This window comes from Epargyreus clarus, unplaced genomic scaffold (assembly GCF_041222505.1).
Source record: "Epargyreus clarus isolate Ecla_fem2 unplaced genomic scaffold, WU_Ecla_fem_2.2 ptg000008l, whole genome shotgun sequence".
Lineage (NCBI taxonomy): Eukaryota > Metazoa > Arthropoda > Insecta > Lepidoptera > Hesperiidae > Epargyreus > Epargyreus clarus.
The window spans coordinates 211029-225718 of NW_027332216.1; the positions used below are offsets into that span (position 1 = coordinate 211029).

General features: G+C 40.6%; 1 protein-coding gene across 2 annotated transcripts in view; it reads left to right on the forward strand.

The window, feature by feature from the left end:
* Positions 1–14690, forward strand: part of LOC140744055 (prominin-like protein) — a 90909-nt gene that overhangs the window by 45546 nt on the left and 30673 nt on the right. For both annotated transcript variants that reach the window (XM_073075508.1, XM_073075509.1), the window contains exons 2-8: positions 2148–2286; positions 2685–2810; positions 3516–3703; positions 11570–11734; positions 12393–12514; positions 13352–13517; positions 13767–13933. In XM_073075508.1, the coding sequence (XP_072931609.1) occupies positions 2148–2286; positions 2685–2810; positions 3516–3703; positions 11570–11734; positions 12393–12514; positions 13352–13517; positions 13767–13933 (1073 nt within the window). The remainder of the gene's footprint in view (positions 1–2147; positions 2287–2684; positions 2811–3515; positions 3704–11569; positions 11735–12392; positions 12515–13351; positions 13518–13766; positions 13934–14690) is intronic.

Consider the following 14690-nt stretch of genomic DNA (forward strand, 5'->3'; position numbering starts at 1 on the left):
AGTATAATGTTTTTTTCTCTATATTTCCGGTCTTGCATTTCGCGGATTATTTGTTCATTAACATAGAGTTGATTTTCAGTTTTAAAAGATGATGTTTGAGGGGCGACTCGAAGGCTTCTGAGATCAGATTCGATTTGTTTTATTTTGTTTTCTCCTTGTGACACTTGGGTTTCTAGTCTTGTTACGTGGGTTTCTATGTTTTTCTGCTCTGTGATTATGTCCGATGTAGATGCTTTAATATCATTTAATTGTGTATTTACCTCAGTGACGTTATTACGTAATATATTTATAGTTTCTTCGTTTGATGATTTAATTTCAGTAATTTGATTTTTTACTTCTGTAATACTTTCTTGCATTTTGTTCAAAATGTCTTCATTGGATACAACATATTTTTCTAACAATGAACTGATTCGAGTAAGTTCAGTTCGCATCTCTTTTATTTGATTAGAGCATTCGCATTCATGATCTAACGGTTGTTTTCTTTTTCTGAAGGTGATTTGCGAATCTACCGTAAGATTGCTCATCTTGGACAAGTCGGGTTGTGATCCACCACCCGTCGGTGAGCGTTTTGGTGGTGATCGTTGAACACTCATATTATTACAATAGTAAATGCAAGGCACGCAAACGCAAAATAAATGCAAGACGTGTTCAATATTGCAAGTAACGTATTATTGCTTGATTTGTTTCGATGCGAGAGTAGATTCAAAAAAGATAAACGATTTTGTTACCACTGTTACAGCATATCAAACAAGTTTCTCCTCGTTCGATTTACAACGGTTTGGCGTACACTTATTAGCGAAAAACACTTGTGCGTTGCACTGTATCCCGCTTACGGCGTATCGATGCGAGAACGAGTTAAAAAATAGCAGCGGTGCTCTTCTCGCGGGGGTGAGGAACTAGTGCGGGCGCTGCCACTGCGCAAGTTCTATTGTTCTTGAGGTGTGGCGCTCAAGTCTAAAGCGGTGTAATTAATAACACAATTCACGCGATTTAAGTGCACTTTGTAGTTTAAATACTGATTACTTTTGCGGAACACGGAATAAAAATATTGTAGCAAGATTTAGCACACGTCCACTCTGTATGATTGACGAACGACGAAAAAAAGTTTGGTTGCATGGTCGTTTGGTTTTCGTATGTCACACATTGTAGGTATATGCCGATGCACGATGTTGCAATGTTAAACATATCTAGTCTTGCATTAAAAAATTTTAACGACTACGTTGACACATGCCCACGCTCTTACTGTATAACATTTCTTGCCGTATTGCATATTTATCCGAGATAAAGTTCGTGACTCATCATCAAGTATATGAGTCAAATGAATGCAAAAGAATTTAAGAAAAATAGATATAAACATAGACTAGCAAGCCAGGTGTCAAGAGATCAGGAATTTTCTAGAACCGGTCTAATTAAGTCTAATGTAAAGCCGCCAAGCCTGACGGTGTAGGCTCGGGAAATATCACCGCTTCACTCTAAACCGACGACAGTTGGCGCCGGACACCGGACTGCGGGGTAACTGGCACTGCAATACCGTAATGCTTCACAAGGCCTTGATTGACGTTCGATATGTAGAACAAAAAACTATGTTTCATTTCTATACTACTACTAATAGAACTGGTTTTACGGTCAGTCATAACGTGTTCATTACTATTACACATTTAGTCTAAACCAGGCAAATAAACTTCTATATCTTAGTTTAACCAGGTGTACGAATGTAGGTACATGTTGGAATTAAAGCTTTATCTATGCTTTAATAATATTATAAAGAGGAAAACTTTGTTTGATTGTATTGAATAGGCTCAAAAACTACTGGACCGATTTTAAAAACTCTTTCACCATTCGAAAGCTACATTATCCACGAGTAACATTGGCTATATTTTATATGATATGAAATATATTTGATAAATAGATTTTAGAAATATAAACGGAGAAGACTTCCAAAAAATCTAGACTGATTGAAAATTTTGAAACAAATTATTTGTTGGTATTTTTGAATTGTGACACTTTATTGAAGTCACTTGATGATGGTGTGACTTTAATGATGAATACAGAGCCGACGGAAGTCATCAGCTCGGGCGGGGTCGATCATGTATTTGTTTAATCTTGCACATGTGTTACCTCCCTAACCGTACAAGTTGTTGTTTCAGGCGTGGTGCAGGTGGAGGACGGTCACGTGGAGGTGCGGTCGTGGCGCGAGAAGTGGCGCGAGCTGCTGGCGCACTACGCGGGGCCCGCCGCCGTGCTGATCGTCGCCGCGCTGCTCGCCGCCGCGCTGCCGCTCACCGGGTCAGTACTGCATCGGCGTTGTGTCTCTGAACGTCACTCCGCTGATGACACAAGTAGAATTGCTCCTCCAAGTGGCTACTAATTTAGTTTCTGTTACAATAATCACTAAAATTGAGCTGACAAAACTTCGCCTTGTCCCAACGCTGCGTTTCTGAAAAGGTTTTATTTGAGTAGCAGTCTTTTAATATCAGGTGAAATGCACTCATTAATGTGACATATTACAGACAACGCCATCTAGTGACAACTTCATAAACTTTGAAGTTAGACATTTCAGTATTTACAATATCGTTCATATAAATTTGTTTTGATAAAATAGTCTGTAATATACCTTAAAATAGGATAATACACACACACACACACACACACATTATTTATGATACAATGTACTTGTGGTGCAGGTTGTTCTGGTGCTGCTGCCAGTGGTGCCGCGTGGGGCGGCGGCGGCGGCCCTTCGACCGCAAGTACGACGCCTGCCTCAAGGGACTGCTGGCCATCCTGCTCATCGCGATCCTCACGCTCTTCCTGTTAGTATGCACTTGTTGTTGTTGTCTTGTGTGTCATATATTTTTGCTAATACCCACGGCAATTACATATGAGCCTTACTTGGAAGTGACACCCAACATACATATTATACATACATGTGTATGTTGGTTGGTACTTTTTTAAGTACTACTGATGGTGAAAATCTTGCCACGACTGGGAAAATTATGGAATATAGTCTATCACATTTTGAATGTGGATTAATGGGGGATGATATCAGTTAGTGAACAACCCAATTTGAATGTTTTAATGCATTTTATCATTTATCCTTCTTAGCGACGCCTTAGGTAGAAAACCAATGGATAGTGATTGCTTTAGCAAAGTAGTACTGAATGTTATACGCTGGTAGTACGTTTCCAGCATAGATAAGTATAGATATTTCATCGCCTTGTAATTGAAGGAATTACAAATGTAAAATAGCGGACTAAATAGCTTTCCCATTACGTTTTCGACTGTCATAGTGTAATTTACGCGGAACAATGCCGACATGTGCAGTTAAGTGGTGCAAAAACACGAAATCCAAGAAAGAGTGCAGACAAATATCGTTTCATTCGTAAATGCTCTAAAAAGTAATTTTTTTTTTAATATTTGTCACACACGAAAATATACGACAGGGACTATTTCAATTGTCAAAACTGGTAACATTGTTTTGTTGGCGTGAGTAACGTTTAGTAATGTACGGTTTCCAGTTTCGGCGTGGTGTGCGCGTTCGCGACGGACTCGCAGGTGGAGAGCGGCGCGGCGCGCGCGCCGGGCGCCGTGCGCGCCGGCCTGCGCGACGTGCGCACCTTCCTCAACGCCACGCAGGCGCACGCCAGACACCTGCTCGTCGTCAACTACCAGGAGCTCGAGCACCGCCTCTCCTCCATGCTCACCGGTACCACTCACGCGCTCGTACATCATTTAGACTCGCATGCCCCTTTAAACGGATCGATACGAACTTACAATAACATTAGCTTTAATAGCGATGTGGACATTTTCCACACTGATAACATAAATTTTATGAATTACTGTTGCATACATTTACAATAAGTTTTATTTTTTAATTCCAACTGAGATATGAAATTACTAATTCAATTGATATTCTCTTTTTTCATTTTTTTATTTTATATTATATTTACACTTCTTTGTAAAATAATACAATGAGTGTTGTATATACCTGTAATGGCGAATCACACTAAACCAAACAAATCGTAATGTTAATATTAAGGAAGTTACATAAGCTGCAGACGGGGGATGCAGAGATTGAAATTAAAGTCAAAAATGCTGCAATTACTTTCACTATATTAAAAATTATTAACTAAGTACATGTACAATTACGTTCGAGGTGGGAACCGCAATTGGATAACATAATTCTTAAATCTAAAAAGACACCAGGATCATCTTCGTGGGAAACAGGCCGCGAGGCACGTTCTGCTGTGTCGACGTTACTGTAGCCCATTGCCGATAGCGTGGGATGTGCGATGGGCGATGGGCGATATACTCGCTGCATTGTGTAACATCTCCCTCCTGAAGACAAGCAACTATTGGCGAACTTTAGATGACATAGTTGCTGAAATAGCTGCATGGTTATATGCTGCTCTTATGAGTTTAAGGTGAAGTTCTTCTTGGTCGGCGACCCTTGCATATACTTCTTCGGACGAAGTGGCTGAGGCATTAGACTTTTAGCTTGCAACTTCTTCTCTTTGACTTTGGTTGGTACGGGAAAACTTATAGCGTAATGTCTGTCGTCGAGTTGTTCAATTGCTTCTCTGGTTAAGATTACTGGTGTGAGGTAACAAATTGGATGACATTCCTGCTTGATAATTAGCCGATTTACGCAGTCTGGTTTCACAGAGATACCATGAATTGGTCTTCGGACATTCTGTCTCTATGTACAAAGAATCGGTTCTATGAATGGCTACATATGGATGGACAGGTATAAGGGATGTATGGTTTTTCTTCGGAATTATGGATAACTAGTAAAAAGGCAAAACTAGAGGAACTATTTTGAAAACTACTATTATTTTTTTTTATCCATGTAAAAGTACCCTAATTTTATTGTATCGTAATACTCTCTTAGCTCAATATCAAGAATTTCATCCTTTGCATATATCGTCCTTAATCTATCTATTAGGAAGTCTTTTCAAACGGTGCTTGGCAACTGGACCCCGATTTCGTTTGGTGTATATATGAATGGGCAAATCTGCTAATACATTGTCCGCATTAAAACGTGGTGCTAATTTCTGCCGGCCGGCCGTTGGATTACGTATAAAGATTTGCTGACCAGTAGAAAATTCTTGTTCAGGTTCGCGATTTCTATTTCTATTCTCAATTAGTTGCGTTCGTTCGTTCAGGGAGGATTTATTAATTAATTCAAATACTAGTTTCATGCGACTCTTGTGATCTTGTATGTATTGTTGTGTTAAATGTTGAGTCAAGTCGGTGTCTATAGGATCTCGAGGATCGAAATGGCCTGTAATTAATTCTAATGGACGGCATTGGGTAAAACTATGAATAGAGCTATTGTAACCTAAAATGGCATAAGGCATGAGAGTTTTAACATTATCATTTGGATGTTCCAGTTTTAATATTCTCAAATGTTCTAGTATAGTCGAATGAAAACGTTCGACTATGCCGTTCTCATTGGGCGCATGTGCAAGGATCTTATGATGCTGTGTTTTATGGACTCTAATAAATTCAAGAAATACTTGATTACAAAATTCTGGTCCCTGATCTGTTACTATAGTCAAAGGCACGCCATGATGAGTGAAAAACTGAAGTAGAGCTTGAACTACACTTAATGCTGTTCCATCTCTTAATAAATATGCTTGAGCATATTTGGAGAACGCATCAACGGCAGTCAAATATTTTTCGTTTTGTACTGTAAAAAGATCGACATGAAGAATTTCGAAAGGCTTGGTAGGCGGTGGTACAACATGAAATTTTTGTTTAATGGGATTACGATCATATTTGGCTTGGCCGCAGATGCTACATTCATGAATATACTTTGCAATTTGATCTTTCATTTTAGGCCAATAATATCTTCGAGATAGAGCCAAATACGTTTCATTAATTCCACGGTGGTTAGTTTTACCAAAATGATAATTCTTTATTAATACCTGTTGCTGTAAATATTCTGTGACATTTTCTACTTCAGACTTTGTAAACACTAAATTCATGGCAGAACTTTTAAATTGCCTTTGAATGATGGGAATAATTTTGTACATAGCTAGTGGTGGTTGAACAAATAAACCTGTTCTAATCTTTGGATTCACAAAATCTTTTATAGCATTAATTACATCAGCCTCAAGAGAAGTTTCTGATAAATGAATTATAGTTTTCGTGTGAGTTGCAAAAGGTTTAGTAATGGTCGGGTTTTTCTTACGGGCATTAACTATCACAAAACAAATCTGATTACTAAAACGATTAAGTGGAATATCACTTATTGGAATCTCTAAAATTGGGTTTTCGTGACTAGTATGTGCTGTACGACAGGAACTAGCTGTTAAAGTAGAACTACGGCTAGCTGTAATAGTAGAACTAGAGTCAGCTGTAAGAGTAGAACTAGAGTTAGCTGTAAGAGTAGAAGAACGAGATGGGCGCCTTATAGATGGATTCACTGCAAGAGAATTTATGTCGTCGCTGTTAATCTGGATCCTTGAAAGAGCATCGGCATTAGTATTGGATTTTCCTGGTTTATAAACTACTGTAAAATTATATTCACTGAGCTTCAATCTCCATCGAGTTAAGCGAGAACTGGGCTCTTTTATGTTCATTACCCATTGCAGGGGTCTATGATCAGTGACAATTTTGAAGGTGCGACCAAATAAGTAAGGACGAAAGTATTTAGTGGCCCATACAATGGCCAACAGCTCTTTCTCTATAGTGCTGTAATTAATTTCGCTCGTATTCAAAGTTCGTGACGCGTATGCAATTGGTTTATCAGACCCAAGGGGTCCTTGTGATAATATTGCACCAATTGCTAGATTTGATGCATCAGTAGTTAAAATAAATTCTTTGGTAAAATCGGGATATTGCAGTATAGGATCATTCATTAATAATGTTTTACAAGTTTCGAAACAGTTAATATAATTTGGATCGTCACATTTAATTTTAGCTCCCTTCTTCAAGCATTGCGTCATAGGTTTTGTAATACGTGCGAAATTAGGAATAAATTTGCGATAATATCCTACTAAACCCAGAAAGCGTTTTATTTCAGTGGATGTCTTTGGAATTGGAAATTTCTGAATGGCTGTGATTTTTTCAGGATTCGGTTTGATACCATCCTTGCTGATAATGTGTCCTAAATAAACAGTTTCTAATTTCATAAACTCTGATTTATTAAGTTGAATTTTCAGATTTGAATCGCGTAGCCTTTCAAATACTTTTCCTAAATTGACAATATGTTCCTGAAGGGAAACACTAAAGACGATGATATCGTCAAGATACACTAAACAGATTCGATTTTGAAGGTCCTTAAGTACATCATCCATCACTCTTTGGAAAGTTGATGGAGCGTTCTTAAGCCCCATCGGCATACGCAAAAACTCAAAATGGCCGTGTTCTATACTAAATGCGGTCTTCGGTATATGTTCTGGGTCCATTTCAATTTGGTAAAATCCACTCGCAAGATCTAAAGTTGAAAAATAGTGACACTTACCGAGTTTGTCAAGGACGTCTGTGATGTTAGGAATAGGATATTTATCATCGATGGTCTTTTGATTTAGTTTCCTAAAATCGACTACTAACCGCCACTTTGGTTTACCTGATGCGTCCTGTTTTTTGGGAACTACCCAGATGGGGGAGTTCCATGCAGACTCTGAGGGCCGAATAATATTTTGCTGTAACATTTTAGTTATCTGATCTTTAACCTCTTGCCGATGTATGAATGGGTATCTATAGCTCTTTGTATAAACTGGAACCTCATCTGTAGTGCGAATTTTATGTTTAGTTTTATTGCTAAAAGTGAGCGGCTCACCATCTATATAAAAAATGTCAGCGTATTGAGAACATAACTTTTCTAAATTTGTGCGTTCCTCAGGGTTTAAATGATCAGTCCTTAACCGAGAAAGAACTTCATCAATGCGTGACCTTGAGATTTCAAGTGGTTGAGTATGCTTGCATTCTAAATTAAATAGTTCGGCATAAACTGGGCGATCCATTGAGAAAACTATATCATTATTAGTGGGATTAAATACTTCAATATAACCGCGATTGTTACTAATGTCAGTTAAACACTCTCGAATTATACAATTTGAAATTATTTGCTCTGGTATTAACGCATCACCATTTTTAAAATTAATTGGAACCTTTAACAATTTTGTTGAATTAGCTGGTATTATTTCCTCAAATAAATTACAATTTTTAGAGTTATATAAGTGAATTGGATTGGTCGCATTACGAGTTATTAAAGTTTTATTTTTTAAATTAATATTAGATTCCCATTCTTTTAATAAGTCATAACCTAGAAGTCCATCAAAATAATCGTGGAAGTTATAAATGAAAAGACGCATATTACCTTCTTCTCGAAACTCTGAAAACGTCGGCACTGTAATAGAATAATTGTGCTGGCTTGTACCATGGTAATTTGTTATCTCGAATGGTTCATAATTACATGAAATGTGTGAATAAAATGTTTTAACTGCCTGAGGGCTTATAACGGATTGATTAGCCCCAGTATCAATAAGTAGTTTTAGCGGGGGATCTGAAATTACAATATATGGCAACATACGCTGAGTCTGAAGGTTAATTTCTATCCTAAGGGTTTTGACTTCGGGTCCTTTTGAAAATTTTTACCATGAGAAGAACCAGAATTAGTGTCATCTTGATGCTCCTCTACCTCTACCTCACCATACTCCGGCACCTCAGTACAGAATGAATTATCATATTCGCCACTTACATTGCAAGCATAATTATAATCGGAATATCCGTAGTAGTCAAATGGTTCTGTATTATCGTAAGGTCCTGATAATGGTTCTCCGTAAAATTCATTAAAATTTATTTCCCTGCTTTTAAAATAATTAGAGGGTGGTGGATTACCCTGTTTCGACCAATCATGACCTCTTAGAGTTGGTGGTAGTGGCTTTGAAATGTAATGGCTTACTCCACTCATTGGGTGCACTTTATTATTGGCAGAAGAACTTTGAACATAATTTTGTTGCGGCAATCTTAACACATTATTAAATCTGTAATTTGGTGAAGGTGCGCTGAAAATTTGCTGTGTGCGGCTAGGACCTGCATAGTGAGGCCTCCACAGAGGGTTGTGTGGGTAGTGTGGTTGGTGTGGTGTCAGTGGACGACTTGTACTGGGTAAGCTATATCTAGGTAGTGGCATCGCAACTGTGTTCGCATGATGTGCAAAAGGAACTTTAAATGATTGACCTTGATTGAAAGAAGTTAATTTTTTGTCAGGAATTTTATCATTTCTTTGTTGCAAGTACATGGTATTTAATTCTTCCTGAACGAATTCTAATGCCTGCTCAATAGTTGATGGTCGCATGCACCGTATACGAAATCCTAACGGGTCTTTTAGTCCACGAACAAAGGATTGAAGGGTAAGTTTTTTGTACAAAGATCTCTTAGACGCGATTGTAGTTGCTACATCTTCGTGCAAACTAATATAGGTCATAATTGTGGAAAATAAATTTTGGCACTTATCATAAAATTCTTGAGGTGACCCTGACCCTTGAGTCAAAAGAGCCAAATCATTATAAAGCGAGGTCTCATCGCGGTGATCAGCAAAATTGTTTATTAGTGAAGAGCGAATGCAATCCCAGCTGTCCGGGATGCCGTTAGAATTTATTAACCGGGCTGCAGGTCCCGTGACCTTGTTGAGAATACCGTTCAGAAGCGCTAAATTACCTAATTCTTGTCCAGGTGTGGTACTCATATAAGTTTTCACTAATTCGTCGCATAATTTAATAAATCTTGTTAGGACATGACAGTTTCCATCAAATTCTGGCAATAGCCTCAAGGCCTTGTAAATGTTATCTAGATTATCCATATTAGAACTAGAATTTTCCGTATTTAAATTATTTAAATTTCGTCCAGAGTCTAATGTTTGATTTCTCTTAATTTTATCTAACCTAGGGGACGATTGCTTTGGATGAAAAATTTTGACAAAATTATTTAACACTGTACCACAATTATTTACTTAACATTAATATTAGTTTAATTTTTTTTTTTTTTTTTTCACATAAAATACACACAAAAAAAGGAAAATTACTATAGGTAAAGTGAAAGGAGAGCCACAATAGTACGATTCTAAAGTACTCACATGCGCATTTTGATATCTCTGCTGCTGTATCGAGGTTTGGATACTCCTCTTGGTCTGAAGCTTCGTAGGTTTAGGATGTCCTAATTTTTGGCCTAGCTATGACCCTAACTTATGGACATCCTACCGACTGCGCCAGTTACATAAGCTGCAGACGGGGGATGCAGAGATTGAAATTAAAGTCAAAAATGCTGCAATTACTTTCACTATATTAAAAATTATTAACTAAGTACATGTACAATTACGTTCGAGGTGGGAACCGCAATTGGATAACATAATTCTTAAATCTAAAAAGACACCAGGATCATCTTCGTGGGAAACAGGCCGCGAGGCACGTTCTGCTGTGTCGACGTTACTGTAGCCCATTGCCGATAGCGTGGGATGTGCGATGGGCGATGGGCGATATACTCGCTGCATTGTGTAACAAGGAATGTCTAGTGATAGGTCGATAGGTGTATTTAAATCAATAAACAAATAAATAAATACACCAATTTCGTTACCGATCTTTCATTATCCTAATATTTAATGTAACGATCTCTTCTTGCATAATTATGAAATTACGCGACACCTTTGTTAAAATAAATTATGAGGATTAAAATGGTCCCTTCATAGTCAGCAGGCATCCATTCTGGCAGGCAGAAATACTTCACGCTAGAAATAGGTGTGGCTGTGGAACCCTCCCGATCCTACCATCTTTATTTAATCGTAGTTAAAAAAGTCTTTAGGTATTTAAATATGGTCAATTTTATTTATTTACAATTCTGCCTTTATACATGTGGAGTGCGATATGGGCAATAAATAGCTAATCTAATCGTAATATCTTACAACCATGCAAAATTCTCCAAGCTATTTATTTTTACGGTTGATTATAAAAGTAATGAGAAATTTTCTGTCTGAGATATGTCAGAAATATCTATTTTATTTAACATCTAAAATACATCAAAAGTACCTATTACTATACGTTTCTGATAAGATACATATTAAGTAGATGTTTTTTTATAAAATGATAATATCTTGGGTTTTTTTAATTTCTTGTTTATCTTTACTAGGTGTGTGGATTTTCCAGTTCCATAAATACATATTAAATTTACCATATTTTCCTTATTGTACTTTATTTTGCATTCTAGTAATAGAATAATCTTTTTTTTTAAATATAGGAGTAGCAGACAAAAATGCAGTCCACCTGATGGGAAGTGGCTACTACCGCCCATGGACATCTGTAATCAAACCCAGATAGGATTAGATATTCCTACCTGAGGTCGGTCACAGATGCGTCGCTACCCTGAGGACTAAGTTGGAACACCTCGGAAAAGTATGTCTCGGTTACCACACCCTTCAAACCAGAACAGAGCAGCGCTTAATACTGCTGTTTGTTATATGGCAGAAATAGGTGTGGCGGTGGTGCCGCCGGAGTCGAACCACAAAGGGTTCAATCATCTTAAGTGCGCAATCTGCGCGTGTCATATAATAACGTTATTGTTCGTGCAGCGAGCGGTCACATGGTGTCGCTGAAGCTGGGCGAGTTCTCGCGCGCGTCCTCGGTGACGACGCTGAACCGGCTCGTGCAGCAGCTGGACGCCGTGCGCGACGACCTGCGCGCCGTGCACAACGTCACCGCCGAGCTGCGCGCCGACGCAGACACGCTCAACGCCGGTACGCACGCACACACGCACGCACACACACATGTACACGACGCATATACACACGCACACACACACGTACACGACGTACACGCACACACACATGTACACGACGCATATACACACGCACACACACACGTACACGACGCATATACACACGCACACACACACGTACACGACGTACACGCACATACACATGCAGGCGCACGTGGGAGCATTAGGCAGGAATGTGTGTCTTTTACATAGAGCATTGCAATTTGAATGTTTCGTTTTAAAATATCCGTGAATTGTATTGGTAATCACATGGAAGATTGGATGGAGGAGGATTGATTAAACTCGGTACTAGTTGTTATATGTATGTTGTATATAATGAAGAAGTAACAAATGACGTAAGATTAGATTCTATACCTGAGGTTAAACCCAGACGCGTTTCTAATTCTGAGGACTAAGTCAAAATGCCTGGAATATGTAGTCTCCTTACCATCCCATCATTCACACTGAAACAATGCAACAACATTGATGTTATTAGGCAGAAATTGATATGTCGGTTTATCTCCAGAGTCAAATTACAAAGAGTTCAGCTCAAATTTAAAATTGTTGTATTATTCCAATTTGGATACCGTTACTATTAGCAAAAATATGCATTTACCCTACATAAGTGTTCTGTGCAGGTCTCCGTAAGGTGAAGTCGCAGCTGCTGCAGACGCTGGCGCAGTGCCAGGAGCGCGTGTGTGTGCAGCTCCAGGAGAAGTACAAGATCGGCCAGCTCGACACCGAGATACAGTACAACAGGGTAAGGATACACTGCACGATCTTCTACACTCAATTAAAATTTTCAGTGTCATAAATAAATTATCGACTTTCTTGTTCAAAATTCATTTTAATGACAAAATTTCAAGTATCCAATTATTGACATGTAACTATAATTTTATGTACATTACGAAAGTAAATCCCCATTTTAATGTAATGCAGCGAGATTGTCTTATCTGTGATATAAAATAATTTACACTTTATGTCTGTCGTAAAATCATTCTGTTTTATAATTTCACGCTCGCTTCATTAGATGTTGGATAAATACTTTCCTACGGTAAGTACCTACTTTTAATGAGTAACGTATCACTTGATGTAATAAGTGCAGCTTTTAAGTAAAAATAAACACTGACAAGTGAATCCATATTGAATCATAATTACATTAGTAAGTCAATCAATAATATCAGTAATCACATTTGTTAAATAGCAATTAATCAAACTTTAAATAGAACATACTGTTCACCTGATGTTATGATAAATGGTCACTCCTGCTTGGGGGCATCAATTATCAAAATCAGATAGGATTAGCGAGGACTTCAGTGTAGAAACCTGAGGTCATAGATGTATTGTTATCCCAGAGGATTAAGTTAAAATGCTTCATATATACGTCCCTTATTACAAACTTTTATATGAGGAATTACAATATAGTCTTCAGCAAGATCTTCGGCAAGCAATGCGTCTATGGTTGGTTTCAGTTAGATTATATCTGATATGGGTTTGATTCAGATGTTCATGCGGTAGTCGCCACTTCCAATTTGGTGGACTACACTTTAATTGGTGAATTGTACATTATTATAATACGTGTCTGTTGTTGCGTCAGATGCCGGACGTGAGCTCGGTGCTGCGCGACGTGAGCGCGGTGCTGGAGAGCAACATCCGCGACGAGGTGGCGGCGGGGCAGGCCGTCTTCACCGACATCCGCCGCGGCATCCAGCGCTCCGTCGACAGGCACATCCCCGACGTGCACGACGCCATCACCGATATCGGTGAGAGACATCGCACACACCACGGCCATACGATACATTATAGGACATGCTCCATCTTAAATCATTAGTCTGTTGAATGTATAGGCAATCTTATAAAAAATGATTGTAAATTTTAAATAATGTTTCAAATTCATTATGTAGACCGTAAAAGTAAACTGTAAGTTAATGTTTGCACTATATTAATAACGTTAGAAATGTACGTTATTATTACAGCACAAATTAAATAGTTGTTTATGTTATATCGTCCAGGGCGTCGGCTGGCAGCGGTGGCGGACGAGATCACGTGGCAGGCGGCCAACGCCAGCGCGCGCGTGGCGGCGCAGTCCGTGCGCGCGGACCAGCTGCAGGCGCTGCTGCAGCAGTACGGCCCCTACCGCCGCGTGCTGGGCGCCGCCGCCGCCGTGGCGCTGCTGCTCGTCAGTACCCCCCCGCTTGTGCTAGGGACGCTGCAGCACCGCGCGCGGACCAGCTGCAGGCGCTGCTGCAGCAGTACGGCCCCTACCGCCGCGTGCTGGGCGCCGCCGCCGCCGTGGCGCTGCTGCTCGTCAGTACCCCCCCGCTTGTGCTAGGGACGCTGCAGCACCGCGCGCGGACCAGCTGCAGGCGCTGCTGCAGCAGTACGGCCCCTACCGCCGCGTGCTGGGCGCCGCCGCCGCCGTGGCGCTGCTGCTCGTCAGTACCCCCCCGCTTGTGCTAGGGACGCTGCAGCACCGCGCGCGGACCAGCTGCAGGCGCTGCTGCAGCAGTACGGCCCCTACCGCCGCGTGCTGGGCGCCGCCGCCGCCGTGGCGCTGCTGCTCGTCAGTACCCCCCCGCTTGTGCTAGGGACGCTGCAGCACCGCGCGCGGACCAGCTGCAGGCGCTGCTGCAGCAGTACGGCCCCTACCGCCGCGTGCTGGGCGCCGCCGCCGCCGTGGCGCTGCTGCTCGTCAGTACCCCCCCGCTTGTGCTAGGGACGCTGCAGCACCGCGCGCGGACCAGCTGCAGGCGCTGCTGCAGCAGTACGGCCCCTACCGCCGCGTGCTGGGCGCCGCCGCCGCCGTGGCGCTGCTGCTCGTCAGTACCCCCCCGCTTGTGCTAGGGACGCTGCAGCACCGCGCGCGGACCAGCTGCAGGCGCTGCTGCAGCAGTACGGCCCCTACCGCCGCGTGCTGGGCGCCGCCGCCGCCGTGG